Raw genomic sequence first — 26,370 nt, 5'->3', positions numbered from 1 at the left:
ATAGTGATTAAAGTAAAAACATATTTCTAATACACTCAGATGATACTTGACCACCCTGTTTGTAACTTTGTAAGATTGCTGCTTGTAAAGGTGTCTTGTTCCAAATCAAAGTGAAACTGAAATACAGCAACCTTTCTCCGAAGAAGAGTCATATGGGCTCGAAACATTAACTGTTTCTCTCTCCACAGATGCTGCCAGACCTGCTGCGTTTTTCCAGCATTTTCTGTATTTATTTCACCTTTCTCTTATGTTCTGTTCTTGCTCTTAAGAGCATTTTTATTTCACTCAAAACAAAGCACTTTTTATCGTTACCATCAAGCTCCTTGTTGAAACACAATGGGTATTATGCTGATCAGAATCCTGAAAGCTTTAAGTGAATTCTCTTAAAGTTATAAGGCTTATTTTCATTTGGAGATGTTGTTGATCTCAAGGTACTTTCACAATTCTTTTTTATGGAATAAAGATTCAAAATTCATTCACATTTCTTGCAATCTGTTTTTTTTTTACTCTAGTCATGCTGTTTAAACGTTAGCCTACAGTAGTTTTATTTCCTGCAGCATGGTGGTGTTCTCCAATGCAAAATCTAATGATTCTGATAATCAAAAGAAATAGGTATGTGCATATGATTATAAAAAGTAGTCAAACCTGGGGTTCTTGTGACTTATATGATCAGTAGAAATTGTATCTGTGTTTTAAGTCTGTACTCTTCCAAATCTTTGCATTCCTTCCAATTCCTCGCTTTGTTTAAAGACTTTGTAATTAAATACAGTGACTATGGTCTGCTTACAAGCTAACTGTTATAATGGTTGTTTAGCCCTTGTTTGAAGTTTGTTGTTGGACTAATAATTGGTTCACAATTTATACCTGTTAATGTTCAGTTCAACTCATTTGACAAAATCGAACAAAAGGACTTTATTAATAAAATGGTGATATTACAGATGTTCAGCAGGTTTGGACTAATAATCGGTTCACAATTTATATCTATTAACATTCAGTTCAACTCATTTGACAAAATCGAATGAAAGGGTTTTATTAATAAAATGGTGATATTACAGATGTTCAGCAGGTTTGTAAATGCTTGTACAATTATTGTATTGATTACACCAAATTTTTTTGCCATAAATGTTTCATACAGCTGCAAATAAAGCAGAGTTTAACAATCCTCCTGATCCATAGTGACGTGTGCACAATCCACAAATAAATTTGTTTTCACAATCCAAGCATTTGTTCATGTAGATTACAAAAGGTTAAAAAGTAATTTAATTGCTTTAACTTTCCTCCTGAGGGTAGTAACTCACCTCAGGGTGCAATTCTGGAATGATTTATATCTCATCCAATTAGGCAATTATCATATGGACTCCTGAAGGACTCCCCGTGGGCTATACAACTGCAGGACCATCTCAGCCGAGTCTCACTTATTTTCAAACAGTATCGACTTCCAGTAGGGTGCTATTAACAATTAGGGGCAGAATCCTACCTAGTTTCCCTCTCTTGGACTAGCTTGGGAATGTAATAAAACTAATTGCAGTTCTTCCATTGCACATGTGGGTTCAATGCCAGCAAAAGCATGATGAGCTGGTTAAATCCCCCATAATCATGATAAAGTCTGTTTAAGATACCCAGCTGAGCAGCAGAGTGAGCATTGCAATCAGCTACCATCTGTATTGCACCCACTCCACAATTGAATTTTACCATCATAGAATCTTAGAGCACTGAAACTGATACTGCCCACTCAGCCCATGGCAATCATTTTATCCACATCAATCCACCTACTCTAAGCCCACTCTCCCGCTTGGAATTTGGAGAAGAAAGGGAGGTTGGTGACAGAGCGATAGTCTGTCAACTAGAGTTGAGGATTTTCGTTTGAGGAATGGTTGAAAGGGGAGGAAAGTTCCAGGGGAGAGAGAGCCATTTACAGTTTCATGGCTTAGAGTCTGAGGAGTGATGTTGAGTGATCTGTAGTTTAGTGGGAAAGGGGTCAAGGGAGCTGGGAGTAGATGAAATGACTTTGGAGAAGGCATAGAGGGAGATAAAAGGGAAATTAGAGAGCGAAGGGGGTTCAGGGCTACAGTTGGAGAGGCACACTTGACTTGGTGGGCATAGGGCTGGGGGGAGGGGAAGCAGAAAAGGCAGCTGAACAAATGGTTTCAATATTAGTTACAAAGAAGTGCATAAGCCCCTTGCATGTTGCCTGATAGTGGGATGTCATGCAACATTAGTTCATCTTCACTGAGTTATATAGCATAACCCTCACAGCACCACTCTTAAGTGTGATACAATTGAATGGTTGCCACGCAGTGTTTTTGGTGAATGGACTGTAAATGTTGATCCAGTGGAGGATAGTGGTATTAATAATATTACCAGTTAAGGGAAGATTTGGAGGATGAAAGAGATAGTTTTGTACTCTTTGGTCAAGTTCTGAAGCATAAATGTATTATAGCCACAGTAATCATTTATGAAGAAATTTAAACACTCAGATTTTTAATTTAAACTAAATTCTTCATCAATATTTGATAAAAATAATGCTTGCCTATCAGGAGTATTAATTAAAGTAAGAGTTGCTGATTGTACAATTGAGGAGAACCCATTTCTGAAAATTGGACAAATGGTCCTTGTAAGAGCCAATAGCTCTTTTCAAAGGGCCTCTGGTTGGCCTATTTTTGTTTGTTTTATCTATAGCTGCAGTGATCAGTGGATTTTATAATCAGTGTTTTAATTCGGGTTCCCCAATTTTAATTTTATTTTTGTCCTGGTGAATTTTGCACTCATTAACAGGAGACATTTGCATTTTCAGCCAGTACCAACATCGCATACGCTCTGTTAAGCTGGAGATAAAGTTCACGATGCTCGATAATATGCCCTAACTCCAAAATCAGTCTGAACATATTCCACCTGACCTTTCAGCTTTGAACAAGCCTTGTGGCCTCTTCGAACAACACTGCAAATGTAATTTAGTTTCAGGTCCTTACAACAATCATACAGAGAGTTCTGTCCCTCCATCTGAGTTGGATTTGAACCAAATTCCCAAAAGCGTAGTGACCATGTACAAACCCACTGAACCACTCAATCTCGATCATGTCTTGAATAGGATTTTAACAATATTTTTCCATAAAAATTAGTTCATACATGCAGTAGCAAGTGGTGCAACAAATACGTTATCTGTTCTACACTAGATGTGTTTTTGCCGTCATCCTTGCAGCAAATGATGTCTGAATATTTAAGATCTACTTAAGGAAAATACGACAATTTAAATATGAATTAGATTAATTTGTATTTCTGCTTTATCTGCCAAAATTATAGTTCAGTATGTGGGCTTTTGTCACATTTGACTAGCTTGTTATTAGGTTTTACCATCATCCATGCATACTTGCACAGGTTTTCTTTATTACAATCATTCTGCCAGTACACAACATTTCTTCTGTTGAGATTGGCTGCAGCACAGGCATTGTACCACCATCCTCCACCTGGGATCCCATTGAGCTCCAGTTTAGCACAGTTCTGAAAATAGTTGTCATTATCGCTATCTTTTGTGGTGAATTTCTGGTTGTCATGGATATAAGCTTCTGTCTCTTGGGTCAGAGCATCAACTGCTGTTCCTTGATAAAGACCAAGTCTGATTTTGTATCTGGATTCTTCACCTTCAATGAGGACTGGGTCATATTCTCCCCATTTTATTTCTCCATTCACGTCAATTAGTTTTATTCCCAACTTGTATGCTCCCAGCTTGCTGGTAAGTCTGTGCATGAACTCATTGCCCAGCCAATGGTCACCGTTAACCAAACCGAATCCTTGCTTGTAGTCCTGCCATGTTCTGTCAAAATCAATGGAGCTGTTTGCGGTGATGTGCTGGATCACTGTCCAGCCACCCTCCGCACTCTGCATGTCACAGTAGACAACTATAAAAGCCTTCATTAGTTGAATGATATAAAGACCATCTTTCGCTGTACCTTCTGACTGCTGAAAAATCTCGTAACAGTCACTTGGAAAACCTACACAACACAGAGGCGTCAATTAAAACAACATTATAACCATCTTAGTCAGGAGCTTGAAACAAAAGCAGAAAATGCTGGAAGAACTCAGCAGGTCTAACAGCATCTGTGGAGACAAAGGCAGAGTTAACGTTTCGCATCCGTATGTCTCTTCTTCAGAGCTGATGCTGTTAGACCTGCTGAGTTTTTCCTGCATTTCCTGTTTTTGTTTCAGATTTCCAGCATCCACAGTATTTTGCTTTTATTTTAGTCAGGAGTTTCACTTTTTCATTGGAAGTAATGACTTCTGTGCTAAATCACCAGGGTTTATTCTGCAACATAAGCTCAAATAAATAATTCATATCTACTCTATTTTTTTGTCGGCCAGTTTTTAAAGGGTTATTTCAGTGATAAAATAACATGCTAATAAAAGTCTGATCTGGTATTTCACTATATATTGTCATCACAGCTTACTTTACCATGGTAAGAATGACAAAGAAGGTGTAATAGTCAGAATAGCTGCTGTTCCAATTGTCATTATTGATTCATAAAGATATGCACAATATTTTGAACTGGAAATTAATTCAAACTTACCACTTCCTTGTTTCATATTGATGATTTGAGCATGATCCTTTGAAGATAGGAGGTGCACATTTTCCAATTCTACAGATAGTTCAGCGCTTATCAAAATGGTCGACTTAAGCAACGTAAGTAGAATGAAGGTGAGTAAATTCATTATTACTGTTTGTTCAAACCCGTCAGGAAAATTAAACTGCAAAAAATTCAAAAGTTCACACAATCACAGAATTGTTACGGTACAGGAGGAGGTAATTCAGCCCATCTCCAAATGAGCATCATGACTTAGTGTCATTCACCTGCTTTTTCCCTGTAACGCTTGCATGTTGTTTCTATTCAAATAATCATCTAATGCCCTCTTGAACGCGTCGATTGAACCTGCCTCCACCACACTTCCAGGCAGTGCATTCCAGACTTGAACCACTCGCTGTGTGAAAAAGTTTTTTTTCACATCACATTTGCTTCTTTCGCAAATCACTTTAAATCTGTGCCCTCTTGTTCTCGATCCCTTGACGAGCGGGAACAGTTTCTCCCTATCTACTCTATCCAGCCCCCTCATGATTTCGAACACCTCTATCAAATCTCCCCTTAGCCTTCTCCTCTCCAAGGAGAACAGTCCCAACCTTTCCAACCTGTCTTCATAACTCAAGTTTCTCCTCCCTGGTGTCAAACATACTACGTATAAGTGAATTAAAGGCATTCCCATTCATACTGTTTCTTTCTCCATGCTAGATTTTCACTTGATGTTAGAGCAATCAGACAGCCTCGTGCTAACAGCTTTGGCTTCACCACCAGATGGTTACAAGTCTGGAGTCTAGGAACTACCTGTCACTCTAATTTGACTACTAGAGTTCTGATGAGTTTCTGGATTGAGTTCCAACGTGCAATGCTTCATGGAGCACCATACCAACCTTGGGAGGACAAAGAATAGCTATTGCACCCTGATACCGTGTAAAAACCATTAGCTGGTAACGAACATTTTCTGGTGTTGATTGTAGAGAAATTAACAGCGGGAACTAGCCAACCCATTTGGCAAAAGTAGGTCAGAGGTAGAAATGACTAGAAACAATAATACATAATTATTCACTATTTTATTCTGAGATTTCAACTGCTACTGAATTGACTGAGCCATTGCAGTTACATATATATTTAACCATCCCAGATACAAATATTTCATGGATCATGTAATTATGTTCTATGTCTAAACCACTAGAGCGACAAATGGAACACTGATTATTTTAAAGACTGACTTTTTACACTGACCTTCCAATCTCAGCTCTAACAAAATAATCATCCCAACAGGAACCCATACAAATGTACTGCAGCTTCTGTCTTACCTTCCCGAATTAAGTGAATGCAGTTGGCACAGTACAAACAAATCTCAGGTTAAGATGAGGAAAATTTGTGGAACAACACGACTTGTCCCTGCTGTTCACGTGATATCTATCTGTACTTTGGCAGGTGCTGATGTTTCAGTCCAATGTGCAATTCGTTCTCATTGACCAAGGTGCTATCAATTACCCAATTCCAACGCAGCAGGTTTGTAGCACTTCTTATCTATACACTTTGTACTATATTTCAAAACAAGAGCTCCGAAGAAGAGCCATATGGACTCGAAACGTTAACTCTGTCTTTCTCTCCACAGATGCTGTCAGACCTGCTGGGTTTTTCCAGCAGTTTTTGTTTTTGTTTCAAATCTCCTCTCAGCCTTCTTTTCTCCAAGGAAAACAGTCCCAATCTCTGCAACCTAGCTACATAACTGAAATTCCTCATCCTTGGAACCAGATTTTTCCACACTCTCTCCAATGCCTTCACATCTTTTCTAAAATGTGGTGCCCAGAACTGGACGCAATACTCCAGCTGAGGCCGAACTAGTGACTTGTACATGTTCAACATAACCTCCTTGCTCTTGTACTCTACGCCCCTATTAATAAAGTCTAGGGCATTGTGTGCTTTATTAACCACGTTCTCAACTTGTCCTGCTACCTTCAATGACTTGTGCGCATATACACGCAGGTCCCTCTGCTCCTGCACCCAATTCAGAGCTGCATCCATTAAATAATCACAGGCTAGGATAATAAACTACTCGTTTCATATGTAAAGTACCAATTGCATCTTTTCAAACAGTTGAAACCACCATCAATGTCCCTTAATCCAGCTACATATGCAAATATGCAATGAATGATTGACATTCTAGTTAAATTGCCTGGAAAAAAGTCAAGTGTGATTAAAACATAGATTTTGCTGAAGACATTTTAAAAAATTGTCAATATTCTGCCATTGGCTGTTGCTGGCATATTTAATACATACTAACGGCTAGTAACGTGTCAATCCTGTCTGGAGTTGCAAATTGAGAGGCAAAACCAAGTACAATATTCAGATCCAGTGGGTTTAAAAGGCTGGAGGATGATTGGACGTGGGTGAGAGAGGAGGTAGGGAAAGGGGGAGAAAGGCATTTGGAAAAGTGGACAGAGAATGTGAGAAAAAGAAAGGCGGAGGGAGGAGGGGGGGAATTGGGGGGCAAAGGCAGAAAAACTAGTTTAGCAGCTAGATGGGCACAGTGTGGATTATGCTGACAGTTGGAAGGCAGTAGTGATGGTGAGCTAGCCTTCTCTCTTGCAAAACTGCACTGACTCAGTAATGCAACGGTTGGTGTGGGTTCCAGTTCAACTTCACATGAAAATTTCCCCAGGATAGGGTTAATTTGTGGTTCCATTTTATTGGCTCACCATCCTATGAACATACGAACAAGGAGCAGAAGTAGGCTATTCGGCCCCTCGAGCCTGCTCTGCCATTTAATAAGACCATGGCTGATCTGATATTAACCTCAAATCTACATCCCGCCTACCCCCGATAACCTATCACCCCCTTACTTACCAAGAATCTATCTACCTCTGCCTTAAAAATATTCAAAGACTGCTTCCACCACCTTTTCAGTAAGAGAGTTCCAAAGACTCATGACCCTCTGAGAGAGAAAATTTCAAGTCATCTCCATTTTAAATGGGCGACCCCTTATTTTTAAACAGTGACCTCTAGTTCTAAATTCTCCCACAATAGGAAATATCTTCTCCATATCCACCCTGTCAAGACCTCTCAGGATCTTATATGTTTCAATCAAGTTGCCTCTTACTCTTCTAGACTCCAGCGGATAATAGCCTAAACTGTCCAGCCTTCCTTCATAAGACAATCCGCCCATTCTAAGTATTAGTCTGGTAAACATTCTCTGAACTGCTTCCAATGCACTTAATTCCTTTGTTAAAAAGGTGACCAATACTGTACACAGTACTCCAGATGTGGTCTCACCAGTGTCCAGTACAACTGAAGCATAACCTCCCCACTTTTCTATTCAATTCCCCTCGCAATAAATGATAACATTCCAGTAGCTTTCCTAATTACCGGCTGTACCTGCATACTAGCCTTTTGAGATTCATGCACTAAGATGCCCAGATCCCTCTGTATCTCAGAGCTCTGCAATTTCTCACCATTTAGATAATAAGCTTCTCTTTTATTCTTCCTGCCAAAATGGACATTTTCCCACATTATACACCATTTGCCAGATCTTTGCCCACTCAATTAACCTACCTGTATCTTTTTGTAGCCTCCTTATGTCCCCTTCACAGCTTACTTTCCTACCTATCTTTGTGTCATCAGCAAATTTGGCAACCATCCCTTCATCAGATGGATACTGCAAGACTTTAGTTTCCACTGAGTAGGAGTAGAGTGCCTTGGACTTCGGTGTCTGCAGGAGGGACTTGCTGTTCTGTGGATGGGGCTGTTGAAGTCCAGATGGTTTTTTTTTGTTAGGCCGGGGCCCTTGAGACCTGGGCAGATTCTGGCATTTGGGAGTAGGCGGGTGGTATACCCATTCATGAAGATTTTGCTGCTGGGGAGATGGAGCGATAATTAACTTATGGAATGCTGATGTTCAGTGCATGTGGTGGGGAGGAGATAAGTGGGCAAAGCTGGGAGGAAAATGTTTTGCAAGTGGGACTTACAGCCACTAAACAGCTTCTGGGAGGGAGTGTGGGACTCCCTAACCTGTGTGGGATTTTCAAGGGTGCAATTTGAAGGGTAGACCAAAGGTTGAAACTCGCTCTAAGACTAAAGTGCCCATTCCATGCTGGAAGCACTTAAGAGTTTGGGGTTCAACGTTGCTTATATCTTACCAGGAGTGCTTCCCTCAACTCGGTCAGTGTACAATAAGGGTGTGTTACAGTACAACATTGTATTAGTAGGTTTATAGCTATAATAAAGATAGTTCACCTTTCACAATAAACAATTATTGGATAGAGCCTGGAGCTGGAGATAATGCCTTGTTGTGCAACATTGGGCCAGATTCTGAGGTGATTGGTGAGTGAACAGGTTACACTCGCCTGTAGACTTTCTGTGGGTTCTCGCACTGGAGGTTTCCACCACCCAAGTATCAAAAAAGCACGGAGCCCCCTACACCTGTATGAACAGGGAAAACAACTATGTGTCTCCTTAACCAAGCAGATTGAAGAATTGTAAATGAGAAGCACAGTATCTGAACCAGGAAATATTGGTCTGAACCTTTGAATTCAATGTCAAACCAGGTATGGGTAGTGAAATAAAGAGTGGAAAAGAAAGATTGAATTAAGAGAACCAGAAAGAGAACATTAACCAAATAAAAAAGTAGTTTTAATTTTTAAAAATATCTTCTACAATATTTAAAGTTTGAAGGAATGAGGCTTCACAGTGAAAGTTAATTGTCAGTGCTAGACAAGTTATTGGCAATAATTAAGACGTAACACAAAGTTAAAAGGGTCACTGAAATGAACAAGCCCTAACTTTTTTCTGGCATGTTTAGTGCATATACATCAGGTAATGACAGCACCTTCATTCCATTTCATGTATTTCAATGCTGTGTTTCTTGGTGAGATACCTTTATTGTGCATCTTCTTGAAGAGTAGGGCATCTTGGACAGAAAATTCCAGATTTCTGCACTTAACTGTGCACGTACGGTCACTGGAAATGGCTATCAGACTTACACTTCAATAACTGAATGCTGTTAGCCTCCCTGTCATTTCTACCGCGCAATCCAGATCATTACTAACTCATCATTGAAATTATCTGCCACAGTGCCACCTGCAGGTGTAAGAGGTACTGCACAGAATTCTGGGAGCCACCTTATCATTCAATGTAATATATCATTTTGAGGTCATGACTTCCCAGGCATCAGTGATTTCCACACTCTTACATGCTTTGGAGACTTGGGCACCTCAAAGCGCTGGAGAAGTACCCCCATTGGTGTCTTTGCAAGATTCGCCAAACCCAATGGCAAGAAAGGCGGTCCAACAGCCGCATCCTCTCCCAAACGAACTCGCCCAGCATTAAGGTGCGAATAACTCAAAACCAACTCTGTTGGGCAGGACACGTTGTTTGTATGCCTGACTCCAGGCTCCCGAAACAACTGGAACTCAGTCACGGCAGACGACTTGCAGGACAGTGGAAACACTTTAGACATGTCCTCGAGGCATCCCTGGAAGAGGTCAAACATCCCCACCGGCTCAAGGGAGACCCTGGCCTGTGACCGACCAAAATGGAAAAGGTAATTTAAGGAGACACCAAACACATCGAGAGACTTCGTTGGGAATGTGCAGAGGTGAAAATGTCAGACAAAGCACACAAACCTCCGAACAACTCACCTACCCAACCTCACAAGCACCACCTGCCCCACAAGTGGCAGAGTCTGCAGGTCGCAGATTGGACTTATCAGCCCTCTCAGAACCCATTGAACCGGAGTGGAAGCAAGCCATCCTCGATCCTGAGGGACTGCCTAAGGAGAAGACTATATAGTATACCATATAAGAGAAGACTAGAAGAATACACAGGGCTCATTGAATAGATGGAAAATATTTATGAGGCACATTAAAGAAATCTAGTAGAAAAACAATGGCTGCACAAACATTTCCTCCATATTGACTTAACCATACAACAGGAAATTATACGTGAAGAATCTGTGCAGCTCCTAGTTTCAAAATCTTATTTACTAGTAGTGGTATCTTTTATTTTGTCCCTTGTGATGACCGGCAGCTTCGTAGAAATTTCAACCACCCAGGTCTGACTGGTTTGGTTTAGTTTAGCTAAGGCACTGCAACAAAGTTGAAACAATAGAACAATTCAAGTTGCAAAAGGAAAACGTTGGTAACAATTCATTAACTGTTAGATGCCAAACAGGAAGGTGTGCATTCCTTTCCATCTTCTCGATGCCACGCACAATTCATCCCAAACGTCTGCGAGGAGATATGGGCACGTGATCAGTGATAGCAGAAATGCACTTGATTCCCTCCCCACAGCAGATTTAGTGGCGACTGACCTCAACTTTGCACCTCCTTGAACAATAAGGCTAAGGTAAATATTTTTTTCTGGATATGCAACATGCCCTCTAATGTAATGCCCTTGTTGAAATTTAATCAACCATTTCACACATATAAAATTAAGCCCCTCCCAGGATAGTTAGCAGTGACTGCTAAATGCCAGATGAGGAAAGGACCAAGCTGTTGTGCCATTTTCCAACCCAACAACTGGCCAGCAGGCACTTATACATGGAATAAGCTGCTTATACGTGGAATCATCATTAGTTCCTGGTAGTTGATGGTTTCCAGTGCTCATCAATTCCAAGTCTACCTTCATGTAAGGAGGTGGCAAACAGAGCGCCAGGAGGGGAATTATTTACTAAGTTAAGCTGAGATTTTAACCACTTATACAATTTACAAAACAAACTTGAATATTTAAAATGTCGGAAAGGGACAAAGGAGGCTACTTGGCTTTTGCAAATAGAGAATATCTCCCATTCAAATACGAAGTTCAGATTTGAAACAACCCTTTAGCAGTTAGGCATTCATATACTCATAATTGCTCAGAAGATAACACTTACCGAAAGATGCTGAGAGTTTCTTTAACTTAATAGTTTATGTTTTTTTTGAAATGTGTGTGAGGAGGCACCATAATACGTGAATGCATCCAAGAGACGGAAGAAAGCATTATGGGGAGATGGTGGTTTACTGGTACTGTCACTGGATTAATAATCCACAGGCCCAGGCTAATGCTTATGCTCTGGGGATATGGGTTCAAACCCTACCACTGCAGCTGGTGGAATTTAAATTCAGCTAATAATAAGACTGGAATTGAAAGCTAGTCTATCAGTAATGGTAACCAGCATAACTATAATCATTGTCATAAAAACCCATCTAGTTCACTTTAATGCCCTTTAGGGAAGGAAATTTGCCTTCCTTACATGGCCTGGCCTACATGTGACTTCAAGCCCACAGCAATGTGGTTGACTCTTAACTGCCCCTGAAATGGCCTAGCAAGCCACTCAGTTCATGGGCAATTAGGGATGGGCAACAAATGCTGGCCTTGCCAGTGATGCCCACATCCTATGAGAGTATTAAAAAAACTGCGCAGTAATGATGGAGAGAGTGAACGTTGAAGGTGGTGGATGGGGTGGGTGCCAATCAAACAGGCTGCTTTGCCCTGAATGGTGTCAAGCTTCTTGAGTGTTGTTGGAGCTGCAACACCATCCAAGACAAAGCTGCCCACTTGATGGGCGCCCCATTCACTCCCTCCACTGCCAACAACAATGGCAGCAATGTGTACCATTTACAAAATTCACTGCAGGAACTCACCAAGGCTCCTTAGACAGCATCTTCCAAACCCATGACCACTGCCATCTAGAGGGACAAAGGCAGCAGACACATGGGAACACCAGCACCTGGAAGCTCCCCTCCAATGCACTCACCGTCCTGAATTGGAAATATATCGCCGTTCCTTCACTGTCGCTGGGCTGGGTCAAAATCCTGGAACTCCCTACCTAACAGCACTGTGGGTGTACCTACACCACATGGACTGCAGCAGTTCAAGAAGGAAGCTCACCACCACCTTCTCAAGGGCAACTAGGGCTGGGCAATAAACGCTGCACTAGCCAGTGATATCCACATCCCATGAACGCATAAAGAAATAGCTACAACGGTCATCAGCTAAGAGGTGAGAGCAAAAATTGGTTCAAAAGGTTATAAAGTGCTGTGATAGGGAACCGCAAGTACTGTTGGAAAAGTGACCTAGATAGGCTCAGAACTGTAATTCCCTTTGTGAGATACTACAATTTTATTGAACTAAAGTGACACTGTATCTTAGGATCGGGAGGACAATAAAGAAACAAACAATAATAAATAAATCTGAGGATAGATTGGAGAGGTTGGGACTCTTTACCTTGGAAAAATGAAGGCTGAGAGGAGACTTGATAGAAGTATTCAAGATCCTGAGGGGTATGGACAGAGTAAATATTGAGAAACTCTTCACACTCAATACAGCATCAAGAACTCGGGGGCACAGGTTCAAAATAATTGGCAAAAAGAGTAAATGTGATGTGTGGAAAAGTTTTTTCACCGAGGGTGGTTAGAGTCTGGAACTAATTTCTTGAAAGAATGGTGGAGGCAGAACCAATCAAGGTATTCAAAAGGGAATTGGATTTCCACCTGACAAAAAATAATGTACAAGGTTACAGGGATAAGGCAGGGGAGTGGGACAAGGTGAAATGCTCTTTCAGAGAGAGCCAGTGCAGACTTGATGGGCTGAATGGCCTCCTTCTGCACTGTAAAGATTCTGTGATAGACTCCTAAATATTATTCACATAGTTCATGTCAATGTTGCTGCTTTGGTTGTATTAAGAGTCATTGAGACATAGTTTACTTGTATTAGTTTATTTTGTGCGTTTGAAATAAACACCACTCAGAAACAAAAGTTACCTTGAATATACTTTCATCAATTTGAGACATCACTGCCTTGTACCTCAGAAATTTGAACAGGGATTTGAAATATTTCACTTTTATATTACTTTAATCTCTCTAACAGACTTTGAATGTATTAAAAATATTTACCAAAACTGGCAGTAAATAAACTGGGATATTATTCTGCGTTACACCTTAATTAAATTAAGAAATTCTTCAGAATATACCAGTCACTGCAAGCACAGAGAATTTTTGATGTTTCCATATATACAGAAATACCAAGCAAGTCCTTTGTCGTCAAGAAGTCAAATATATTCTTCCAAAATTTGATTTTTCTTTGCAAGATGCTCTCAGTATTTATTCTACTAGTGATTTTTTTTTTAAAAACAGGTGTTTTGTGTGTATATTAACCTTGAACAACACAACGATGGAAGGACTACCTCCTCTTCAGAGCACCACTTTTGCCAGCCTTGCTACCACTCCCGGATTTAGATGACTTGGAAGAGAAAAGGCGGGTCATAAACTCTGAAACATCTGGCAACTCGTGGTTCGGGTTTAACATGTTCATGGATTGCTCCATCTCCTGAAATAGAAAGCAGACATATGCTGTGATGATGCTACAGAATGTCGCTCATCCCTACAATCATCCACAATCAATGGTGTTAAGTGGAGCTTTTAAGAACAACAGAATCCAGCTCAATCACAGAAGCCAGTTGAGTTTGGGACAATCACAAAAAAGCACCAATACTTACAGTATATTAACGTAAACATTACTGTCAAAGACTAAGTCACTTTCATTTTTCACCTTCGTTTACAAAATTGAAATGCTAACTAGTAACAAATCCAGCGAGTAACCTCATTTTACTCCAAGTACTAGTGTGAAGAAACAAATACTCTTTCCTAAGTTTGCCATCTTGAAAAAAAATTCTCATTTTGGTCCTTCAATAGGATATTAACCATCAGGCTGCACAGATCATTCAGAACGGACATGGAAAGACAGAATGGATCAGGCAGCACAATATGTCAGCTTTTCTTCATAGGAACTGGGATGTTCAATCGCCCTCTGAGACAGGCTGCTGCAAGCGGTGGGCTCACCACCACTTTCTCAAGGACAATTAGGGACTGGCAACAAATGCTGGCCTTGCCAGCAATGCTCACATCCCGTGAAAGAATTAACAAATAATAAAGTTGGCAGAGCCAAAACTGATTAAACACACAGAAGCTATAGCAAGGTGAATGGATGCCAGGCTACCTAGAACAACTCAAGAATTCAACCCCGAGGTGTAGCATGCCTAAAATCTCCCTGTAGGCATATTCATACCATTTGTATAAACAACAATTTTTCCAGTTTGAATGCACAGACTTGCGGAATCTCATTGCCAAGTTCTCAGAGTAACATTGTTTGTATTATTTAACTCTTCGATAAATTTTCCAAACATTATAAAATAAACAGATTTGGAAGAACTGCCTAGAACATTAGATTCAGTTCTTCTCAGCCAAGTGACAATTCCTTTCAAACTAACCCATATACCATGCAACAAAAACAGTCGTTTCGTGGTACAGAGCTTGAGTATTTCTGAAAAAAAAAGGGCCTTTTTGGTTGAAGTTTTTCATCTTGCACTCATCAGGACAATTTGCAATTAAAACCCAGGTCAGGGGAAAGAACATATTTAAATTGTATGAGAAAAGCACTCTCTTCTCACACAGTAGAAATATGTTGTTTTCCCTGACATTGATGTCTTTTTGCAAATTGTCCTGATGAGTGCAAGCCAAAAAGCTTTGACAAAAAGTGTCTCTCTTTATCAGCGATACAAATGATTATGCTACCCCATTACAGAATCATAAAGTACAATTCACAAAATAGTTTTTCGGACCTTTGCAACATTGAGTTACTTTTTAAATTAATTTGAGTTTTTCATATGAAGTTTGTTTTGTGTCCAATTATCTAAAACATACTGAAAAACTTCACTCCCAATGCATGCAAATTCTTCATTAACACAATGCAGAAATGTCCAGTTCTTTCCAATTCATGTGTAGTATATATGCATACATTTTGGGATTCAGGACAACCTAGGTGAAATTTCTCTCCAACAATTTTAAACCGAAAAGTAGAGGGTACTATGTTTTTCCACTAAAATCAACAAATACAGGAATTTTGTCCTAGCGTGCTTTTTTAAAAAAAAGTTTAGGCTCAGCATACTCACCCGCCTCATCTCAGGATCATTGGTGTTGACCACCTTGGGCAACAGGAGGATGATTAGCAATGGAAGAACCATCATCATGACCTGTGTAAACAGGCAACAGTCAATTTTAAAAGTGAGTATTCAGTACAGTCTGAAGGAAACACTATCCAGGCATCTTGTTGTACAAGATCAGGGTTCGTGCAGTTGAGAGTAATACATTAGAATGGACGGATGAAATAAAACAGAATAGGAGTAAGTCAGGTCTTTTTGGAGGTTGGCAGGCTGCTACAACTGATGTGCTGCAAGGATCAGTGCTGGGGCCTCATCTATTTACCACTTATATTAATAAGTTAGATGAAGGGACTGAGTGGAATGTATCCAAGTTTGCTGATGATACAAAGCTGGGTTTTCAAAGTGTTGAGGGCACAAAGGCCTGGATTTTCCCAGCCCCATGGAGACAGAGTTGAAGGTTGGGGGAGGGGAGGCGCCATCTTGCAATGGCATTCCCGCCACCAGTGAAGTTTCCCAGGGCGGGTGGGGAAGTGGATCTGCTGCCACGAAGGCGGGCAGCCAATTAAGATGATTAAGGCCCCAATTGGGGCTGTTTTTTGAGGCTTCGCTAGTATCCTGCCACCAGTGGAGTAGCTCCCCATCACATGCAGAAGCAGCCAGCTCAGTGGAGGCAGCCTCCTTATGACAGGCTAGGGGAGCAGGAGGCTCCACGTCCCGATAAAGCGGTCGTTGGCAGGATTGATTTCCTTAAGATTCAAAAAACGAAGGATATTAGGATTGGCAGATTGTGTTTGAGGGCCAAATGGCCTTCTCCAGCTCCTATTCTTTTTATGTTCTTAGGTACAACAGCAGAAGTTAATTTACAGTTTGAAGCTTGTACAACATTGCAAATGTCAAATCTAACAGCCAGTCCATTATATTAAGAGTACAGGAGAGGAAAATGGAAAAGAATAATCGTTAAGCAGGAAAATGGCAAAAGTGTACGTTACCACAACACACTATTCAACATGCTTCCTCCAAGTTGAAAATTCAACAAAGGTGAGCACAGACTGAACTATCCCAATGAGAGCAGCACAGGTTAGATATATTCCACCATCTCCAAAGGAGAACAAGACATTTTCTGCATCTAAACTGAAATACGGGACACATCCAATCACATGGAAAACATCCCCCTCATTCTCACTGAAAAGGAACTAGACACAAGTCAATCTTTTAAAAAAGAATACACGCGAAAATTCAAGTATTAAAAATTTAATTGCTATCTACATGGAATGAGTCAGCCATTAAATTTGACTTATGAAGTTAAATTATGCTGATGATCCTTACTTCAAATATTTACATTTCAGTATAGTCTATTCAGATAAATAATGTGAACAGTCCCAGCTTGTACAAACCTTTCTCAGATTATATCTTAATAATGAAGATACTGTTGTGCAACACTGGCTGCTTCAGCGTTGCTGTCAACCTTTGAACCTGGTCTGCAACATTAATGGAGGGGGTGGGTGGAGAGATATTAGGGGTAAAAATAAAGTGTTTTGTGCTTTCATTAAAGAAGGTCTGCAGTATAAATGGAAGTGTTAAACGGGCAATGCTGTGTACAGGGTAGATCTCACTTCTTTAACAGCACGCCCCATTGATTAAAATGCAAATGAGCCCTGTGAACTTGGCTTCCTGGACACTCAACCTTACAGCCCAAGAATTAAAAAGTCTTGCCTTTATATAACATGTTACCATGCTTGAGAATCATCTTAAAGTGCTTGACATAAATTATTTGTAAAATGCGGTCACTGCATTATTGTAGGAAAACTCACCAAATTAACATGTAACACACCAGCTTTCCACATATTGCAATGAAATCAATGGCCAGTTAATTTGTCCTGACTGTCTTGGGTGACGGGCAATTATTGGCTGAGATACTACGAGGGGCTCCACATTTTTCCTTGAGGAGTATCGCAAGGATCTCAGTGAAGGTCACACGAGATTACACATGAACTTTTCTCAACATACTGGTATTTAATTTTATTTAAAGCCAGGTAATACATACCAAGTAAAATATTTAAAAAGAGTATGTTGGTATTATGTTCCACACTGAAGTTTACAAGATCCTGGACGGCCTTGACAAAGTGGACATGGAAAGGATGTTTCCTCTTGTGGGTGAGTCCACAACTAGGAGGCATGGGGTCACGCTTTTAGGACAGAGAAATTTAGGAGAATTATTTTCTTTCAGAGGGTTATGCGACTTTGAAACTCTCTGCCTCAGAAGGTGGTGGAGTTGGGGTCATTGAATATTTTAAGGCAGAGGTAGATAGATTCTTGTTAGGCAAGGGAATCAAAGGTTATCAGGGGTAGATGGGAATGTGGCATTCGAAACACGATGATCAGCCATAATCTTATTGAATGGCAGAGCAGGCTCGAGGGGCCAATTGATCTACTCCTGTTCCTATTTATGTTCATATAATGCAGTAATTTTTTTTTGCCAATTTACAATAAACACATTGTAGAAAAAAACTACAATTGTAGTTATATAATTCACAAACACTTACCATAGGATTCATGAGAAAATCTGTCCAACCCCATGTTTCTCTCTTTAGGAAGTATGGGGGCGGGCCAGAAGATTTGATTTGTATGGGATATGGCAACCTAATAACTTCAGATGCCTTCAAGTAGTTCACGTGCCTTGCTCTTGTAAGAAAACAAATTTAAAAAATTAAAAAGAGTGGAACAACTTGATTGTCCAAATTTACCTGCATTGCTTCCTGTTTGGTAAAAAAAATGTGGCAGGGCCTTTTAAATATTTAATAGTTATTTTATTCAGACATGACAGCAACAACAAATTAAATTATTTCGCAGCTTTAATGTAATGACACATTCTAAGGCACTTCACAGCAGCATTACAAAACAAAGAACAGGTACAGCTACCCGAAAACCAGCAGTGTCCAAAAACAGGACTAAGTGGGCCAGGCAAGAATTTTAGGTGCTATTTAACGAGTGAAAAAGCTTACTGGCTTGTGCAGGGAGTTGCTGCCTCGGCGCGGTGGTGTGGCAAGTAGTTTTCCACACTCTGAATAGTCGGAGTGCCCCTTGACCTGAACCGACCCAGCTCGGGGAGTTGTACTTCTCCGCACAACTACCATCTTGAGTGTCTCTGAAGTGTTCCAGTGACCCGAAGGGAACACAATTTTTTTTAAAGGTGTGACCTTATCAAAGTGCTATCCAGCTTCAGTGCGGCTGCTTTAGACTTGATCACCGTCAGTCCCTATCTAATTACACTTCAGCGACTGTGAAATACTTTAGGAGCTTTTCCCGAAAACTGGCAAGCTCCAAAATCAGGAACAGACTAGGTCCCGGTTTTGAGACACACTCCCTGTATGACACCGAGCCACATGAGGAGATATTAGGACAGAAGGCCCAATCCTTGGCCGGAGAGGTTTTAAGGAGTGTCTCAGAAAGAGGAGAGTGAGGGAGGGAGGCGGAGGCTGAAAGAGGATACATCTGGCAAGGGATGGGAACTGTTTGTAAGCGACAAAAGGAATCACAGCCTTCTTAGAAATGGTCCCAGCCTTTTGTTAGATCTTGGTGGCTGTCCCAAACCTGGATTCACATATATTTTTAAAATGTGAAACTGAAATAAGTTACTGTAGCGTGATACAATACATTTGGACATCAAGAAACACAAGCCTTGTAAGAAGAAATTTCAAATTAACTAAAAATAAATATGCTTCAACATTAATTATTAGTTCATTCTTACCTGATTTTACCTTTGGAGGTTATGTCAACTCGCACAGCTTCAAAGCGATAGGCCGCTGATACTATTTCCACCACATATGAACCAGAAGGAACATCATTTACAGTGAAAGTTCCATCTGTCCTATAAAGTGAAAGATACAGGCTGAAATGCTATAGACGATCAGTTTGTTAAACACCATTTGGGTGCTCCAGAAGTAACTGCATGCCCAACCACGTACAGCAATAAAATAAAAAGTACAGCAGAATGACTAAGTATAAGATCCTGCGAGGACTTGACAAGGTGGATACTGAAAGGATGTTTCCCCTTGTGAGAGGGACCAGAACTAGGGGACACAGTTTAAAAATAAGGGGTCTCCCATTTAAGATGGAGATGAAGAGAAATTTTTTACTTTTGAGGGTCATGACTCTTTGGAACTCTTTTCCCCAGAGAGAGTGGTGGAAGCAGGGTCAGTAAATATTTTTAAGGATAAATTAGATAAGATTCTTGACTGACAAGGGAGTCAAAGGGTAAAGGGGGTAGACAGGAAAGTACAGTTGAGGCCACAATCAGATCAGCCATGACCTTATCGAATGGCGGAAGAGACTCCAGGGGCCGAAAGGCCAACTCTTGCTCCTAATTTATATGTTCATAAGGTTGAAAGAGATCAAGCACATAAATGAACTCACTGCTTATCATGCCCAATCGCAACAGAACACAAGGGAAGACAATCAAGCTCCGAAGGAGGTGACGAGAAAGGCGAGGAGTCTGAAAGACTGAATTCTGAGCAAAGGCTGGAGAATTTCAGGTTGTTCGGCCTTGAAAAAAGGCAACTGAGAGCTCAGCCATGTGACAATAAATGCTAAATACAGATCATTTCTTCCAATTAAACAGTGGCAATAGGGGAGAAACCAAGCTCAAACTAGAAGGTGGCAAAATTCTTCATGCAAAGCGTAAGCACATGAAATTGATCTTTAGGGAGGGTAACGGAGGCAAAACTGCTGGAATCAATTGAGAAACAGCTGAAAGTAATGATGGTGCTACAGTTCATTTTGGGTGCAGTAAGAATAACCATATTCTTCCATTCCTATAATAAAAGCAAAAAACTGCGGATGCTGGAAATCTGAAACAAAAACAAAAATTGCTGGAAAAACTCAGCATGTCTGTCAAGATCCGTGGAAAGGCAGAGTTAACGTTTCGAGCCAGTATGACTCTTTTTCAGAGCTAAAGAGAAGTAAAAATGGTGAAATATATACTGTTTAAGTGGGGGTGGGACAGGTGAAGCTGGATAGAGGGCCAGTGATAGGTGGAGGCAAAGGAGAGATTGCAAAAGATGTCATAAACAAAAGGTCGAAGGGCTGTTGATGCTGGCTAAAGGAGGTGCTAATGGTGACATTAAGAGTAGAAAGCAGAATGAGCAAGTGACAGATGGCCCTAGTGGGGGTAGGTTGGGGGACGGTGTGAGAAAAAAAATATCAAAATAGGCTAAAAGGTGGAAATAAAACAATGAATGGGAATAAAATAAAAATTAATAATAAAAATAGGCGGGAAAAATATGTATATAAAAATAAATACTTGAAAAAAGGGGATCATAAAGAAGTGAGGATGGAGGAGAGAGTTCATGATCTGAAGTTGTTGAACTCAATGTTAAGTCCAGAAGGCTGTAAAGTGCATAATCGGAAGATGAGGTGCCGTTCCTCCAGTTTGCGTTGAGTTTCACTGGAACATTGCAGCAGGGCAAGGATTGACATGTGGGTATGAGGACAGGGTGGTGTGTTGAAATGGCAAGCGACAGGGAGGTCTGGGTTATGCTTACGGACAGACCGAAGGTGTTCTGCAAAGCGGTCACCCAGTCTGTGTTTGGTCTCTCCAATGTAGAGGAAACCGCATTGGGAACAGCGAATGCAGTAGATTAAATTGAGGGAAATGAAAGTGAAATGTTGCTTCACTTGAAAGGAGTATTTGGGCCCTTGGACAGTGAGGAGAGGGGAAGTAAAGGGGCAGGTGTTGCACCTTCTGCGATTGCACGGGAAGGTGCCGTGGGAGGTGTTGGGGGTGATGGAGGAGTGGACCAGGGTGTCCCGGAGGGAACGGTCCTTACTGAATGCCGACCGGGGGGGGGGGGGGGTGAAGGGAAGATGTGTTTGGTGGTGGCATCATGCTGGAGTTGGTGGAAATGGCGGAGGATGATCCTTTGAATGCAGAGGCTGGTGGGGTGAAAGGTAAGGACAAGGGGGACCCTATCATGTTTCTGGGAGGGAGAGGAAGGTGTGAGGGCAGAGGTGCAGGAGATGGGTCGGACACGGTTGAGGGCCCTGTCAGCCACCATGAGTGGGAAACCTCAGTTAAGGAAGACATGTCAGAAGCACTGTTTTGGAAAATGACATCATCGGAACAGATGTGACGGAGGCAAAGAAACTGAGAGAATGGGATGGAGTCCTTACAGGAAGCAGGGTGTGAGGAGTTGCAGTTAAGGTAGCTGTGGGAGTCAGTGGGTTTGTAATGAGTATTGGTGGACAGTCTATCACCAGAAATTGAGACAGAGAGGTCAAGGAAAGGAAGGGAAGTGTCAGTGATGGACCATGTGAAAGTGATGGAGGGGTGGAAATTGGAAGCAAAATTAATAAATTTTTCCAGGTCCAGACAAGAGCATGAAGCAGCACTGAATCAGTCATCGATGTACCGGAGAAAGAGTTGTGGGAGGGGGCCTGAGTAGGACTGGATCAAGGAATGTTCCACATACTCCATAAAGAGACAGGCATAACTGGGGCCCATGCGGGTACCCATAGCCGCACCTTTTATTTGGAGGAAGTGAGACGAGTTTAAGGAGAAATCGTTCAGTGAGAGAACAAGTTCAGCCAGACGGAGGAGAGGGGTGGTGGATGGGGATTGTTCGGGCCTCTGTTCAAGGAAGAAGCAGAGAGCCCTCAGACCATCCTGGTGGGGGATGGAGGTGTAGAGGGATTGGATGTCCATGAAGCAGCACTTCACTTGCACTTCCCTCAATTTGGTCTACTGCATTCGCTGCTCCCAATGCGGTCTCCTCTACATTGGAGACACCAAACGCAGACTGTGTGACCGCTTTGCAGAACACTTTTGGTCTGTCTGCAAGCATGACCCAGACCTCCCTGTTGCTTGCCATCTCAACAGCCCATCCTGCTCTCATGCCCACATGTCTTATCTTTGGCCTGCTGCAATGTTCCAGTGAAGCTCAACACAAACTGGAGGAACAGCACCTCAGCTTCTGATTAGGCACTTTACAGCCCTCTAGACTTAACATTGAGTTCAACAACTTCAGACCATGAACTCTCTCCTCCACCCTCACCCCTTTGTGAGCCCCTTTTTTCAAATATTTAAATAAAATTTTTATATATATATATTTTCCCCACCTATTTTTAAAATTTATTTCCATTCATTGTTTTATCCCCACCTTTTAGCTTATTTTGATCTTTTCTCCCACACTGTCCCCTTCCCCCACCCCACTCAGGCCATCTACCACTTGCTCATTCTGCTTTCTACTCTTAATGTCACCATTAGCATCTCCTTTAGCCAGTATCACCGCCATCAACACCCCTTTAACCTTTTGTTTATGACATCTTTTGCAATCTCTCCTTTGCCTCCACCTATCACTGGCCTTCTATCCAGCTTCACCTGTCCCACCCCCCTTAAACAGTATATATTTCACCACACTTTTACTTCTCTTTAGTTCTGAAGAAGTCATATGGACTCGAAACATTAACTCTTCCATTTCTATTCTGTAGGCTATTTACTATTGCCAGTTTGTTCTTCCGCAGCAGTCATTTCAAGCCACCTTTGCTAAGGATTTTTTCTGAATGAACCCATTGCTTGTTAATACTTGAGAAATAATTCAACAATGGAGATGAACTTGGATACCTTCACTTTGAGATTAAACTAATCTTCACTATAAGCTCTCCCTGTCCAAGAATTGAACTTAAACAAAAGTATTCCAAAAGCCTCTAGCCACTTGTGGTAAAGTAAGAAACTAGATCACTTAAAGGGTTTAAGTATAGTCTTTGAAAAGCAGTATCAAAGACAGAGAAAAGGTAAGGAAATGGAAAAAGAACAGCTCCAGTTTAAGATTTAACACTAACTCAATGGGCTAAATGGCATCCTTCCGTTATAAAATAATTATAAGATAAGAAAACATCTATAAGATAATTTATGCATCAAAAAACACAGTTCTCACTTTTAGGCTCACAATTGCTTAAAATAAAGCAAATCTACTGCAACCAAATTATCAGCAACGAAGTCCTGTCAAAATAAACCGTCTTGTTGGGTGGCTCAGTAAGTTAGTTCACCACCCGGTGCAGTGGTCAATCATAGAGAAAAAGAAGGTCCCAAGTTTAATCTTTGGTCTGGGGCGAGTGGTGAATTTCAGTAGGGAGGCTACAACTGGCCTCGGTAGCACGGAATCCAGATCTCAATCCAACAGCCCACCTCCGTAAAGTGCATCAAGTGGGAAACAGGTACAACTGTCACGACCAACACACTGAACGTGCCAACAATGGCCAACTGAGGTAGCTCACAGCGTCAGTGGAAACATACAGCAGGGAGGATCAACACCCTCAGGAGAATAAGAGGAATAAACAATTTTACGAATAGCTTATCTCTCTACTGGATTCTTAAAGATCTGTCCTACATTTGGTCAGGTAGTCACTGTGCTTTCCATTCCACAACAAAGGAAAAAAGACTCTCATTCTATAGTGACCACCATACGAACATATGAATTAGGAGTAGAATCGGTCTCTCGGCCTCTCAAGCCTGCTCTGCCATTCAATAAGATCATGACTGATCCGAACGTAACCTCAACCCCACATTCTTGCCTACCCCCGATAACTTTTCACCCCCTTGTTAATCAAGAATCTATCTAGCTCTGCCTTAAAAATATCCAAAGACTCTGCTTCCACCGCCTTTTGAGGAAGAGTTCCAAAGACTCAAAACCCTCAGAGAAAAACGTTCTCCTCATCTCTGTCTTAAATGGGCGACCCCTTATTTCTAAAGTGACCCTTAGTTCTAAATTCTCCCACAAGAGGAAACGTCCTCTCCAGAGGCTGCAAAGTGCTTTACGGCCAATGAAGTCGTTTTGAAGTTTAGTCAATGTTTTAATGTAAGAAACGCAGCAGCCAACTTGCACACAACAAGCTCCCACAAACAGCAAAGTGATAATGACCCCATCGTTAATTTTGGCGATAATGCGAGATAAATAATGGCCAGGACAGCAGAGTTAACTTATATGCTCTTTCAAAATAGTGCGATGGGCTCTTTTAGCGAGTGTGCCACCAACTGAGCCACAGTTGACACGTAAGGCTCCCTTGCTGTCACAATTGCCTGCCCAAAAGTGACAGTACTTCAAAAAGTATTTTACTTCTGGAGTCAGAAGGCTGTGGATTCACATTCCAATCCAGGACCTTGAGCATATAGCCTAAGTGAATATTATAATTTAGTACTGAGGGAGGTACACCGTTGGAGGCGCCTTCTTTCAGATGTTAAACTTAGGCTCACCTGCCCGCTCAGATGGATGCAGAAGGATCCCATGGCTGCTATTTTGAAGAGGCTATCCCCGGTGCCTGGGCCAATATTCATCCCACAATCAACGGATTATCTGGGTAATTTATCACATTATCATGTTTGTGGGAGCTTGCTGTGCGCAAATTGGCTGCCATATTTCCACCATCACAATTAATGACTACACTTCTATAGTAATTCGTTGGCTGTAAAGCTCTTTGGGACATGTTGTGATCTGGATGGCAACATCTGAATGGATGCAAGTCTTTTATCGATAGAGTGGACAAAACATTCTAAGGCAAAAGCAGAACACCTCGGATGCTGGAAATCTGAAATAAAAACAGAAAATGCTGGAAAAACTCAGCAGTTATGGCAGCATCTGTGGAGAGACAGAGTTAATGTTTTGAGTCTGTATGACTTCTTGAGAGCTCCCTCTCTCTCTCCATCTAACAGTCTAATGGAACAATTTCTTTTGACATATGGGTTCTAAACCCACCGGTCAGAATTTGAGTCTGTTTGCACTCTTGTCTCTGAATCACAAAGTTCCGGGCTCAAGTCCCACTCCAGGACTTGAGCACAAAGATCAAGGCTGACAGTCCCAGTGCTGTACCGAGGGAGAGCTGGACAGTTACAGGCGCATCTTTTGGACGAGACGTTAAACCGAGGCCCCATCTGCCTGTTCAGGTGGGTGTAAAAGATTCCATGACCACCATTTTGAAGAAGAGCAGGGAAGTTATCCCCGGTGTCCTGGCCAATAAATTATCCCTCAATCATCATCATGAAAAACAGGTTATCTGGTCACTATCTCAGTGGGAGCACAAGCCGGCTGCTACATTTCCTACATGACAATGACTACATTTCCAGAAAGAAATATTTCGAGGGTGGGGGGGGTGGTGGTCTTCCTGGTGTCCTGGTCAATAGTTATCCCTCAATAACCAGATTATCTGGTCAATATCACATTGTTGTTTGCGGGGGAGCAAACTGGCTGCATTCCCTACATAACAATAATGACAACATTTCCAGAAATAAACATATTTCATTGGCTGTAAAGCATTTTGAGGTATCTGGTGCTATATAAATGCAGCTTCTAGTGGATGGCCTTTTGTTTCCTGAGGTGGGGGAAGGAGTCAGATCCTCCTCCCCAGGCTGCTCAGAGCAAGACTGACCCTATCACCATTAAACAGGAGGAGGGTGAGGCCCAGGGCTGGTCCCCAGCTCCAGTCCCCGGTCCTAGGCCCCAGTCCCGAGGCCTCGGCCTCTCCTTACTTGAAGAAGCCGACATGCTCCTCTCCCTCCACCAGCACCCGGGCTGTGTGGATCCAATCCTGCGGCCTGACGCCGGGCACCACCGCCCGACCCTCGATTTTAAACTTCTCCCCGGCGCCGCCCTCCGCCTCGGAACCGGAGCCCAGCCTGAGAGCCATCAGCAAACAGAGGAGCCGGGAGCAACCCGCCGCCATCCTGGTCCCGGTGGGAGTGAGAGACTGAACCCGCCTCCCTCACTCACTCTCTCCCCACCAACCGACCCCACTCGCCCCGCCCCCTCACTCTCTCGCCCCGCCCCCTCACTCTCTCCCCCCAACCGACCCCACTCGCCCCGCCCCCTCACTCTCTCCCCACCAACCGACCCC

The 26,370-nt window shown here is 41.9% G+C and overlaps 2 protein-coding genes across 2 annotated transcripts; both read right to left on the bottom strand.

Annotated features, from left to right (window-relative positions):
- Nucleotides 1-1,671: 1,671 nt before the first annotated feature.
- LOC144693378 (fibrinogen-like protein 1-like protein) lies at nucleotides 1,672-12,806 on the bottom strand. Its single transcript, XM_078563237.1, has 4 exons — nucleotides 12,777-12,806; nucleotides 10,234-10,353; nucleotides 4,563-4,740; nucleotides 1,672-3,989 (listed from the first exon to the last, which is right to left on the bottom strand). Exons 3-4 carry the CDS (start codon nucleotides 4,702-4,704, stop codon nucleotides 3,295-3,297), a joined length of 837 nt encoding a protein of 278 aa, XP_078419363.1. The 5' UTR covers nucleotides 4,705-4,740; nucleotides 10,234-10,353; nucleotides 12,777-12,806; the 3' UTR covers nucleotides 1,672-3,294.
- Nucleotides 12,807-13,251: 445 nt separating this feature from the next.
- Nucleotides 13,252-26,370, bottom strand: LOC144693377 (endoplasmic reticulum membrane protein complex subunit 7-like). Its single transcript, XM_078563236.1, has 5 exons — nucleotides 26,006-26,370; nucleotides 19,238-19,357; nucleotides 18,033-18,171; nucleotides 15,499-15,579; nucleotides 13,252-13,877 (listed from the first exon to the last, which is right to left on the bottom strand). Exons 1-5 carry the CDS (start codon nucleotides 26,197-26,199, stop codon nucleotides 13,731-13,733), a joined length of 681 nt encoding a protein of 226 aa, XP_078419362.1. The 5' UTR covers nucleotides 26,200-26,370; the 3' UTR covers nucleotides 13,252-13,730.

The sequence above is a fragment of the Cetorhinus maximus genome, chromosome 18 (assembly GCF_964194155.1).
Source record: "Cetorhinus maximus chromosome 18, sCetMax3.hap1.1, whole genome shotgun sequence".
Classification (NCBI taxonomy): Eukaryota; Metazoa; Chordata; class Chondrichthyes; order Lamniformes; family Cetorhinidae; genus Cetorhinus; species Cetorhinus maximus.
The sequence above is the reverse complement of the archived record's forward strand: the minus strand, read 5'-3'. Positions and strand labels throughout refer to the sequence as shown.